The 12,279-nt window shown below is 36.1% G+C and overlaps 1 protein-coding gene across 7 annotated transcripts in view; it reads left to right on the top strand.

The window, feature by feature from the left end:
• bcas3.L (breast carcinoma amplified sequence 3 L homeolog) overlaps positions 1-12,279 on the top strand; it is a 603,015-nt gene that overhangs the window by 42,428 nt on the left and 548,308 nt on the right. For all 7 annotated transcript variants that reach the window (XM_041582224.1, XM_041582225.1, XM_041582223.1 and 4 more), the window contains one exon: positions 5,229-5,301. In XM_041582224.1, the coding sequence (XP_041438158.1) occupies positions 5,229-5,301 (73 nt within the window). The remainder of the gene's footprint in view (positions 1-5,228; positions 5,302-12,279) is intronic.

The raw sequence follows: 12,279 nt of genomic DNA, 5'->3' as shown, positions 1-12,279 counted from the left end.
TTCCAAGACAACATTTTTTACTATTAAAATAAGACAAAAAAAGTGTAATCTAGAATATGTGTGCAGGCATCAATTTTGCCCTGCTCAGCCAAGCAGTTTACAGATTACAGCTTTCAAAAGCTAAGAATGGAATTTGGATAATATCTGGAATTGGATAAAAGAAAAAGCTGTAATAAGACGCAGCAGCTATCTAACGCAACAGCTTAATGATTCCGAACAAAATAAAATGAATTGTAATGGAGCTGATGATTACCATCAAGCACGGTTCGCAAACTATTAGACTGTAGTATAGTAAAAGAAGTATTGTTTAATGCTGGAGTCTGCTTCAAACGAATTGGCACAGGCTTAAAAAAAGATGTCCTTACGTGATAAAGAATTCATTCCCAGGTGTGAAGCGAAAAGTTCACAGCTTCACAATTTAATAGGCCCCAGCTTTTACTTCACAGTAAATAAAGTACTAGAATTGTTAGATAAGCTGTCTGCAAAATGTCTGTACACTGGGTTGCAGACAACTATGCTAGGAAGGGTCTCATTATTTTTGTTCAGAAGGAGTCATGTTCTAGCTGTCAGTAAACAGACAGTTGTGATCTTGGTGACTTTTGTAAGTGAGTCTGCTATTTTTTTGGCATTGCTTTCTTTCTTTCTTTCTTTCTTTCTTTCTTTCTTTCTTTCTTTCTTTCTTTCTTTCTTTCTTTCTTTCTTTCTTTCTTTCTTTCTTTCTTTCTTTCTTTCTTTCTTCCCATACATTTTTACAAATTTATTCTGACACAAAAGTGAATAAATAAAAAAAAAGCAATTGATTGGTTGCTGTTGATAAGTATTAGGGATGCACTGAATCTAGGCCAAACTGAATACAAAAAATCACGTGACTTTTCACCACACTTTTCCCCCTTGTTTCCCTTATTTACTTATGCAAATTAGGGTTCAGTATTTGGCCAAATATTTCACAAAGGATTCAGCTAATTCTACAATAGTGGATTCGGTGCATCCCTAGTAAGTAAGCTTATCTGGGGTAATCGGACAGGTCTCCCTGATCGATTTCAGGCCAAAAATCGGCCAGATAACAATCAGGCAGGTTTGATTTTTCTGAGTGATTGAGGACCACACCAGGCAGTTGATACTGTTCTCTTTCTGTAAACGCCCATTTCCTTTGTTGTAAATAGATCCTTTGGCCCTAGGGCCGAACAATCAAATTAACCCAATATCGCCCTGCCTTTGGTAGGCATATCAGGTTAAGATCCACTCGCGTGGCGACCTTGACAAATGAGCGGATCTTATCGTGTATGGTCACCTTTACAGGAACTTTTGTACAGTGGTTTGTTTTATAACATTACAGTTTGTTTGCATGGATTTGTAGCTAAGTGTTGTGGCCATACCTCATCTCTGATCAGAAGTAAACCCTTTCGTCAAGGAATGCCTAATTTTTGGGAATTTTAATTGTGTTTATGTACAGTTATGGGACCTGTTATCCAGAATACTTGGTACCTGGGGTTTCTGAAAATGAGTCTTTCTGTAATTTGCATCTCCATTCCTTAGGATTGTTTTGCCTCCAAAAAGGATTCATTATATCTCAGTTAGGATCATGTACAAGGCACTGTTTAATTATTACAGGAAAAAAGAAAACCATCTTTAAAAACTAGGATTATTCGATTAAAATGGAGTCTGTTAGAGCCGCCTTTCAGTTTTCTGTATAACAGCTTTCCAGATAATGGATCCCATACCTTTGCAATATTTTTTTTAGCAACACAGAAGCACTAGTTTCACCTTTGTTCTGGAGTAGGCTTGGGCGAATTTGACCAGTTTAGTTTTGCCAAAAATGACGCTGACGCCCATTAAAGTCTATTTTGACGCGCCTCTTTTTTGACTCAAGACGCCATACAAGTCTATGGGCGTCATTTCCGCGGCGAAACAAGGTGAAGGAATTCGCCCATCCCTATTCAGGAGGGATACTTTATAGGTGTAATAATGGCATTTACCTAACTGCATTAGTGTATTGTTCACAAGAAAATGAAACATATGACACCCAGAGACATATTTTCAAGATTTATTATGCCCCGAAGCTGGAGATAGCTTGAATCTGAAAAAACTCCAGCTAAAACCTGTCGAGGTTGTGTAGAAGTCAATGGCAGAGGCCCCTTGAACCATTTAAAGATGTTTGTAGCCTTCATGATGTTCATGTTTTTTTTCTGTGGTTTTTGCTTGAAAACTCAATCAATTTGAGGGCTATCAGTCCAGATTACAGTCGAGTTTTTTCATATATTAGAAAACATTAGAGTTGTGAGTTTATTCGAGGTACAAAACAACCTCACAAGCTGGACCTATGATAAAAAAACCCCTAAGATTGCTATCTTGAAGATGTGACCATTTGTAGGAAAGATTGGTTGTCAGTCTTTTCAGTAAAGAAACGATCAGTATCAATGGCAACATATGTTCCAATAATTTTCTCAACATACACTAACAGAGCATCTCATGGGACCTTGTATCAGACAAAAATATCTATACATCTATGGCTACTTTAAGCCTACATAAATATTGAAGGCAAAGAAATACTAACTGAACTCGAATGTAAGTTATTTACAGCTTTAAAGCTGTACCAGGCATTCGGGATAAAAGGTCCCGTACCCCTTTATTATTTTTAGTAAATTGGCCATAGTGTGTTCATGCATACATTTTTTTATAAATGCATATATAATCCTCATTGTGATTTTCACTACAGTATTTCTGTGCTATATTTAAACTAAAGGCATGTAACTTGCACTCTCCCACCATCTTGCAAAAATATACCGTATATACTCGAGTATTAACCGAGTTTTTCAGCCCCCAAAATATGCTGAAAAACTCTACCTCGGCTTATACTCGGGTCAAGCACAAAAACGGTCGCCGGCGCCTAAGAATAGTCACCAGCGCCAAAGAATAGTCGCCGGCACCTAAGAATAGTCGCCGGCGCCTCCAAAAACGAGACGCCGGCACCTCCAATGGGAGCAGAAACCCTCAATTTTTTGATTGAAACTTACCAGACGCTGCTGCATTTCTCACCCTAGGCTTATACTCGAGTCAATAAGCTTTCCCAGTTTTTGGAGGAAAAATTAGGTACCTCGGCTTATACTCGAGACGGCTTATACTCGAGTATATACGTTATTTGTCACCTTCCCCCTTGAGAGTCAGACCCTCCTGTTGATGCTAATATAGGCCTTGGGGGAATAGTCCTGGGTCCTTCATCTACTTAAACTATTGCTATACCACTGTTAAACTAAAAGCTTCTATCAAAATAAAACTGTACATTAAAAACCTCCAAAACAATGCTTTATATACCCACCTCTGTACTAAAAACACATCCAACAATGAACAGTAAATACATCTCTATAAACACTGCTTTCTGCCAGTGGCACACTAATACCTTTATTTTCATTAAATGAATCTAAGTTGATTAAATGAAGGCTTGCCCAGAGACTGGGAGTTATTTTGTATATTTTTTTTAGATAGGTGAATCAGTGTCACCATTTTACTAAGTGCAAGCCTGGAAATGGACAGGTGGTGCCTTTTTCATTATTTTAATTGTGTGATTTGTCTGGATTTTCAGCTTTTGTTAAAGGCTGTAGTGTTATATGGCAGAATTAAAAGGATTTGGTAGTTTAAAAATGGGACTTTGCAACAGGATTTCAACTGTCTGTATATTTGATGGATTTTACTGGATTTTTTTCATTTGTTTTCAATCATTGAGCTGCATTGAAAACTGTGTTGAGCAGGTGTGCATATCGTAAGCATATTCCACAAGCACCAATGGAAGTACAATTTAAGATATGAATAATAAAAATGAGCCACGACCTGTGGGATTATGTGTCTACCCACACGCAGAAATGCACTGGGTTCTGGTTCCATTAATCTGATACCAGGGCACGAGTTTCATCACAATCAGTGAGATAGCCTTTCATCTAATTCTATTGTCAGCATAGCCTTTTTCACTGATGATTTCTGCAGTTGTTCTAAATAAAATTTAATTTATTTTTGTTATGCTTTTCTACTCCGTTTTTTTTTTAATTTGTTGTCTGTAACAGTGTGATTTTTTTTGTTCTCTATCACTTGAATCTTTTTGAGTGATCATTAAGTTGGCCTCTCTCATAGCATTAAATCTATTTTTTCATTCTTTTTCCCTCTGTTTCTATTCATTGTTTTTCTTTCTCTAGCCCCATGACAAATATGGGCACCTATGCATTCCTTAATTTTATATAAGCAGTTACAGTTAGCTTTATTATGGCATAGAAAGAATTATTATTTGTAGACTTAATCCATAATTTTTGGATATTTTACAGTACTATTCAAATATAGGTCTTTTCTGGAAACACCAAAATTCAGAAAAACACCAAATTACTGGAAGACCATTTCCAATAAAGTCCATTTTAACGTTTTATTTTTTAAGTTTTTATTTTTCTCTGTGATAATAAAACAGTACCAGTGCTCAATGGAAACAATAGCCCCATTTGCATATTTACATTTGCACAAAATATTGAAAAAAATAGCTTGCCTGAAAAAACAGTTACCTTCAGTTGTTAAGTGCTTTAATGTCATGTGATTTGAAGGGTTTCAATTCTGTTTATCTCAATAGAAAGGATTTATAAAAAGTAATATTTAACAGTCATATATCTGAAAGCCATTTTTATAGGGTTATTGATACTCAAGTTGGTTTGAGGCATTTGTCCGGCATGGTTAAACAAAATCAGTGGCAACGCAGCAAAAAGAATGCAATTATCAATTTTATACCACACACCAACAATTAATGTGAATGTTGTTTCCAGTTGCACCGTACTCTGTTTTCTTGTGAGGTACCTAAAGTTTGGTCAGAGTTATAGATCACTTCAAAGTATAATGTTTATTGGTCCACAACTTTGTATATTAGGAATGATAAATGCTTATTTGTTTCAACAACCTATAAAAAAATACAAAGCAATCCAATTGCTATTGTCAGATGCCATTGTTTCAATTCCAAGACTAATACGGTACAATCGTATGTTACAAACACAAAGCAAAATACAGTTCAGTGAGAACAAGAGAATAAGGACTTATCTGAATAAATTCCAGATTTCCCCATATTCTTCACTATTTTATTTATTAAAAATGTATCAAATGTTTTTGCTTCAGCAGCATGTATTATAGCTCATTCTGAATTTATACTGCCATCTTGCTTATTTTAACCCATTTCTAATCTATATTTTTTACATTTTCTTACTCAGGTTCTCAGATGTGTGATAGTTTCTCAGAAAAACGACCTCTGCTTGGAATGTGTAAGAACACTGGTTCATGTGGGTAAGAAGACTTTATTTTCTATGAAGAAGTTCTTAATATTGACTGTGTGGTCTCTATGTATCATCTATGTTGTACCTGGGCACTATACATCTAATTCATTTAAAGTGTGGCCCTAAATTGACAAGTCAGCACCAATAAGCCACATGTGGATGGCAGCAAATGACACTGTTCTTCTTCTGTACAAAGAAGTTCAGATTTGTCTTTTGTCTGGACAGTGAATTGGAGTGGCCTTGTTGAGCCCACAAACAGAACACTGGGTGAAAGGTGGCCAAACTGCCCAGCCATATCATTGGCATGCTTTAGAAAATTCTTTTTAGGATTAGGACAAATAAATACTGAATAACAGCACATGCCACATCATTTGTTTCTTTGTTCAGAAAATGCAGCTAAGATATCAAACAAATAATAAATAAATGGAAAAAATCCCCCCCCCCCCAAAAAAACATACAAACAAAAAGAGTCTTGGAAATGGATTTACTTTCCACACTTTTACAATCAACAAGGTCGTGAGTGTGCATTAATGCTTTGCAGATCTGTTTGAAATTAGGTAAACTTTACATGTTGTCTAGTGAATGCTTGTCAGAATGTATATAATCCCAGGAGCAAATCTGATTAGATTAGAAACTGTGTTTATTTCTTAGTTGCCAATGAATGTTCTATTCTGGTTGTTTGCTTGTAGGATTTGTATGAGGTTTCTACAGCCAAGTAACCTGATTTATATGTATATGTGAAGGCTTGCCTTTATCCTTAGTTCTTTATTTAGATAAATGTTTTTTACCTACCAGCTTGCTGTACTGCTAACTTTTCATTTGATAGTTATGGTATTTATCCTTTAAATTGTGAAAAAATAGCACACACTATATGTCCAAAACAGAGAAGTAAAACTGAGTCACTGACTTCCAATTGCATTTTTTTTATTAATATATTTATTAGTAGAGTTTTACTTTCTTAGCATGGGGGTCTGTGACAAACTATGTAAACTATGGTAAAATTGTTTTTGTAATTCAGTTAAAATATCAATTTTTCAGTCTATTATTTGTTGCAGTAATGAATAGTTACAGTATTCAAGGTATACAGTATTTACTTAAACTATATACATTTTTTAAATCCTGTTTCCTTTAGACTTGGAATTCATAACCACAGTAAGCAGACAGGGGCAATTTTGTGGACACTATTATTAAGGCAAGCTTCCCAAAATCTTTTTTATGCACCAGAATGGGGACTCATACCCATACACTGGCTGCACATTTATGGCAATGAGGAGGGAGGGAGAATGTGAGAGTGCAGTAACATCTAGAACATGCAGAATGAAAAGTGAAGTATTTGCATGCCTCAGGCATAGAGGCAAGGAAGGCAGTATATGATTGGTAGCTGAGATTTTTAAATACCTTTATAACAGATGTGCATGTTTAAATAAAAACAAAAGATTTTGTGTTCAACATGAAAAGAAATTTTATTATAAAGCTTTTTATGTCTAGGTGATAGGATCCCATGTATCCCTATTTGCCTAGGAGAGATCCATTTTAAAGTCTTTGTGTCCACATCTCCATAAGGGAGTCCCCCCTCCATTTTCTCATCCTTAATTCAGCCCAATGAGCAACCACAGCTGCCCTAAGGTGTTTTCGTGCCTCAGATTGCTATGGGTCTGACGGTAGCTGTGAGTAGGGTTGCCACCCTTTCTTATATTTTTTACCGGCTGGTGGGGGGCGGGAACAAAATGGGTGGGGGCGTGACATCAAAAGGGGCGGGCCACAGCACAGAGAATCAAAGACTGAGGAGAAAAGATAAGTTACAGGGAATTGGGGGAAGGCCGAGGGCTCTTTTTGAAGGGTATTACAAATTAACCGGCAGCTACATTGCCGGTAAATTTGTAATACCGGCCTTGGCAGGTGTTTTACAGGCTATGCCGGTAAAATACCGTCCGGGTGCCAACCCTAGCTATGAGTGATGCATTGTGGCCTCCATGTATCATATGCTGAGAAGAAGGGCACATTGTTTGGCCATTTGAAATGTGCTTGCATCCTCTTCTTAAACTGCCCCTTTGTTCATCGTAAAAGTGACTTAGCAGTCAAAGGGCTCACTATATTACACAGCCCCCACTCCCACTGGAGCTACTGTACATAGTGGACAAACCAGTTTACCCTGAAACCTCCCTCTACTGAAACAAGTTCTGATGGTCCAGGAAGTCTAACCTGTCTGGTCTAGTGCCATCTTCATTGGGGTACTTCTTCATCTTCCCGTTATTCCTTGTATGGGCTTGGATCGGGCATATACATTCTACAATAGGACTTAATAAAACTACTGTACTGTACAAGCCTGTGCAAAGAATACCTGGCAGCTTCAGAAAGAACATTGGTCTGGGGCTGAAGGTTAGCATTTTTTTAAGGAGAAGGAAGATGCCTTATAACTTGGTGGTTCCTTGTCCTTCAGCTCTGGCACTTATATATAATTTAAAAATAATGAATATGTTACTTCTCTCTCAGTTGCAATGTTAGCTTTCAGACCAAGACGAATCTGTTACATTTTTTTTAAGAAAGCTACATAAAAATCCCTTTCAGATCACTCTTTCCATCTAAGAGGAGGTTCATAAAACTACTGAAGGGCCTGCATGGCTTTTACTATATAATCATTTCAAAATAACAGTTTTATTTTAACCACCAAAAAGGATGCAGGCCTGACACACAAATTCGAAACATATTGTGTTTTTTGGCTGCCACCCACTGATGCTGGTTTAGATGTTGGTTAAGTCAGCTTTAAGCTTAGGTTACAAGGCTTGCAAATTAAAGGAAAAACCAAAAAGGAAAGAACATCTGCGTAAATTCTGTCTTTGTAGAATTTTCGACAGGCACTCTCATCAAGCCTCAGCTGTTCTGAAAGAAGGGCATACGCATTACACCAGGAAAAGCGAATTTGATGGTACTTGGGACATGTAACAGACAGATTAAGTGTTGAAAGATCAAGCTTAAAGTCCCATTACATAAACCAATGTAACGTTTCAGCCTGACTGGTTTATATATGTCTGTAGAAATAATCGTGTATATTCAGTTAGTGCTAATCCAATGTGAAAACCTCCTAAATCTTGCTAATTGTTTTACCTGGGGATTTGTTCGCAACTCTCCAGTTATTGATGGTGCATTAGAAAGTTTGAAGTCTCTTGAGTTGCTGCTGGGTTTGGTTTGTGCTGAGTGATGCTGTAATTCACAACAGAAAGGTCTAATGTAAGGCTGCATGGGAGCTACTATACAGGAACATAAAAAGATGTTAAGAGCATGGAAATGGCTCTTACCGGTACATAATTACTGTGGAGCAGGCTTTAGCAAACTGTACTTCTGTGGCCAGTGCTTGGCATAAAGGGGTGTTGGACCTATGTATCTCTGTTAACCCCAGTTGGAAAATTGCAAATGTAGCCTGTAACTCATGAATACTTTTTAACTCTTGACAACTGCATATATGAGAACATCCATGGGGGACTTGGAATGAATATAAGTAATGTTAATGGTTTGTGTACGTTTATTGGATTTCAGGGGGTCTTACGTTTCAAATGCTTTTGGTCCTGTTTTCTCTTACTCCAGTAAGATATAAGGAATTTGTTATAAATTACGGGGGGGGGTCTTTAAAAGAAAACTAACCGATAAGGTTACATTTTTTAAGACTACCTCCTCATTGGAAAGAATGGAAGTGCACTTAGGTAGGGAATAAGTTCACGGCAGCATATCCCACTAGCCAGGGTTTGAAGGGTATTTAGTGGGGTCACTGTCATGATTTTACCTTACTACTCTGTTCCATACCTCTGGTTATGAGGTATATGATGTATTCACAATGTCTTCACTCCCATCACATGCCCGTATCAATTTCCCAAAGAATTGCACATAATTGATATAAAATATATTGTTATATACAAAGAGCAAGGAGTTGGCTTTCCTGTTTACATAAATAAAAAATATGCAGAAACATATTGCTGTCTGTACAGACCAACATATGGCATTATGTGTTGTGGTAAATATTTAAGAAAATGTAGGAAACTAAAGACAATGTTTAAAAAATAAGTTTATTTACTGGAATTGCTTAGTCCAAGGGGTTTATTTATTCATGTGGTGATTTGCCCAGTCTGTCCACACAGTATTAATCCCTGCTCACAAATTAGTGATCTGCCTTGCACATTGGGGTGTTCTGCTTACTGCAAATAGAATGTTGATTGTTAATACAAAGAACTTGTATGTGTATCTATTTGGTTGGACTTTTGATGTAATGGTTGTATACATGAAACTTACTGAAAAGAAAATCCTCTGCCTTCTTGATTGTTGCTAATACCAGCAAACTGTTTGGCTGTTCCAAATAAAATAAAAAATTCCTTGAACCATGTAAAAAAAATATATATTGTGCTTATAAAAGATAAACATCCATTTAATAGTATAACTTTGTGTACATGATGCCGTATAGGTACTGTATTTATAGTTATGGTCCATGTTATAATTTTATTTTTTTTAATAATTTTTTTTATAATTTTATAATTTTTCCATTTTATAATAACACATTCAGTTACATTGAGTAGGAGAAACAATAGCCTGTCAGAAAGCAGTTCCATAGTGCAGCACTGGCTCTTTCTGAAAGCACATGACCAGGCAAAATCATACCTTTTTGGTCACACACATTTTTGTGGCCACACCCCCTAACTACCATGTTCATTTTACATTATTTGGCAGGTTATGAAAGTTTGAACACATTTTTGTGGCCACACCCCCTAACTACCATGTTCATTTTACATTATTTGGCAGGTTATGAAAGTTTGAACACATTTCTGTGGTTATTACAGTTTTGCAAATGAAGGTGAATTGCCCTTTAAGCTATAAGTCTTATCTTATGAAACTGTTACAATAGAATGTAAAGTACCTATTCTGGGCTGTCTGCCAAGACCCAATTAATGTAAAAACTTTGTATCTGTTTCTGGCTGTTCAGTGCAGCAGATCAAAGAGAAACTCGGGACTTATCAGTATAAATCCGTGACAGTGGGTTGAGCTGTCAAAAGCAGGACTGTCCCGCTCAAAACATGACAGTTGGGAGGTATGCAGAATTACCTGAGATGGCTGCCTACACACCAATATTGTAACTAAAAAAATATATACTTATTGGTTCAGGAATTAAATTTTATTTGGTAGAGTGAATTATTTTCAGTGTAAACAGTTTAAATTAGAACTAAAAATGATATTATAAAAATGATGACATAATCCCTTTAAAGCCTTTACCATCAGTTGATTCAGACAGTTTTAATATTCCCTTTCCTTTGAATGGGGTTATATTCTGTCCTATTCTTTTGCAGAATTTCTTTTGTTTCTGTCTTGTTTTTTTCCTTAGTGGTGCTTCACCGAGATAAAGCAAGATTTATTTTTTGCTTCTGCAATTAATAAATAAAGTCACAGGTTTATTTTGTTATAAAAGAGTGTCAAGCATAGGTAAATCAGGGAATAACATGGAATGTGCCATGTGTCAGGAGCTGCTTTTTCTATTGTGTTATATTTATATCTCCATAAGAAACAAATGTAAGGCCTATGAAACATGGGACAGATTTCAGGCATCTTGGTCATGGCATGTTTCGATAACATAGAAAAACAATGTTTTAGTCATATGGGTGGTACTGATTACCTAAGTCCTTCAAGGAGGAGATTTTTAAAGGCAATGCCTGTGTAAATGCCTGTGTGCCACAAGCCTTAATAAGGGGTTACTGTAGTTTGATTATACAGTTAGATACATTAGTTAGATAGGAGCAATTGTTGGAATTCACAGAATATTTCAAGCGAAAAACTTGCACGGAATATTTTTATTAATGTTAATAATTATTGCCTCAGCTAGATTTATGTATTGGAGCATTATAGCTACTTCTGCAACAATTTTTAAGGCTGACAGATCTGCGATATACCAGTAGGCTTTAATAAAGTCACACGGAATTGTAATTCACAACCGCCAAACCTCTTATGTAACTATCTAACTTGACAAACCATGGCATTGGTGAAGAATTTTAACGACTAATTCATCAAACATCAATCATTTTTTACCATGTGATAACAAATAACGAATGTGCTCTAAATTGTTTTCGATTTACAAAAGTCTTTAATGCCCTAGAACGTTTTTTTCCAGCGACAATAGGATCTTGTTTGAATTGTTAATTACCACATTAATTTGCATTTAGGATTACTTTTGTGGAGGGGTGCTGCTTAAATTGACACATTAACCTGCTGATGAATTGACTCCTGCTTTAATAAACGTGGCAATGCTTTCAAAATATGTTTAGTAAATTTGCTAAATTCCTGAAGATTTCCCAGTTTGAATTTTAGTAAATCTACTCCCATCATTTTCTTCCTGGGTGAATGTTATTAGGAGATTACAGCCAGATTGTACTTTTCATAGGTGACATTCCATTGCAAATTAAGGAGTAATTAAACATCTTCAGAAAATGGCTTTGTGTGGAAACTTAGAGTTGTTAATGTGTTATTAAAAACATATCACTGTTATATCAAGTAACATTTCAAAAGCCACAGCAAAAATAGGCACGCAATCTAATGTATTTGTTTGAGAATGCCAATCTGTGTTCAACATGTATATTTCCTGGTATTTTGTTGGGTAAAACTCACCAAAGTTAATCTCTATGCCTGTGATGAGTGTAAATCAAAATGATTGTCAGCAATTTCAGAAGATATGTAACACTTTTGTTATGACTGTGGGATAATATAACTTCACAGTAAGGCTATTTGGTGTGTTGTTTTCAGCTCTGAGGGCTGTGTACATTGGCACTGGAGTTTTAAAGACTGAAACCAAACAAATACCACAGTGATTATATTATGATCATCTTACGTTTAGACTTAATCGGATTTGCTTCCATTTTTAACCTCTGACAATATCTTTAAGATGAAGAAATCAAGGCTGGCAAGCTGATACATACATAAAAATGTATTTTCATGCCAGTGCACAAGTGAGGTAATATAA

Source organism: Xenopus laevis, chromosome 2L, assembly GCF_017654675.1.
Source record: "Xenopus laevis strain J_2021 chromosome 2L, Xenopus_laevis_v10.1, whole genome shotgun sequence".
Taxonomy (NCBI): domain Eukaryota; kingdom Metazoa; phylum Chordata; class Amphibia; order Anura; family Pipidae; genus Xenopus; species Xenopus laevis.
This window is presented reverse-complemented; position numbering and strand designations above follow the sequence as displayed.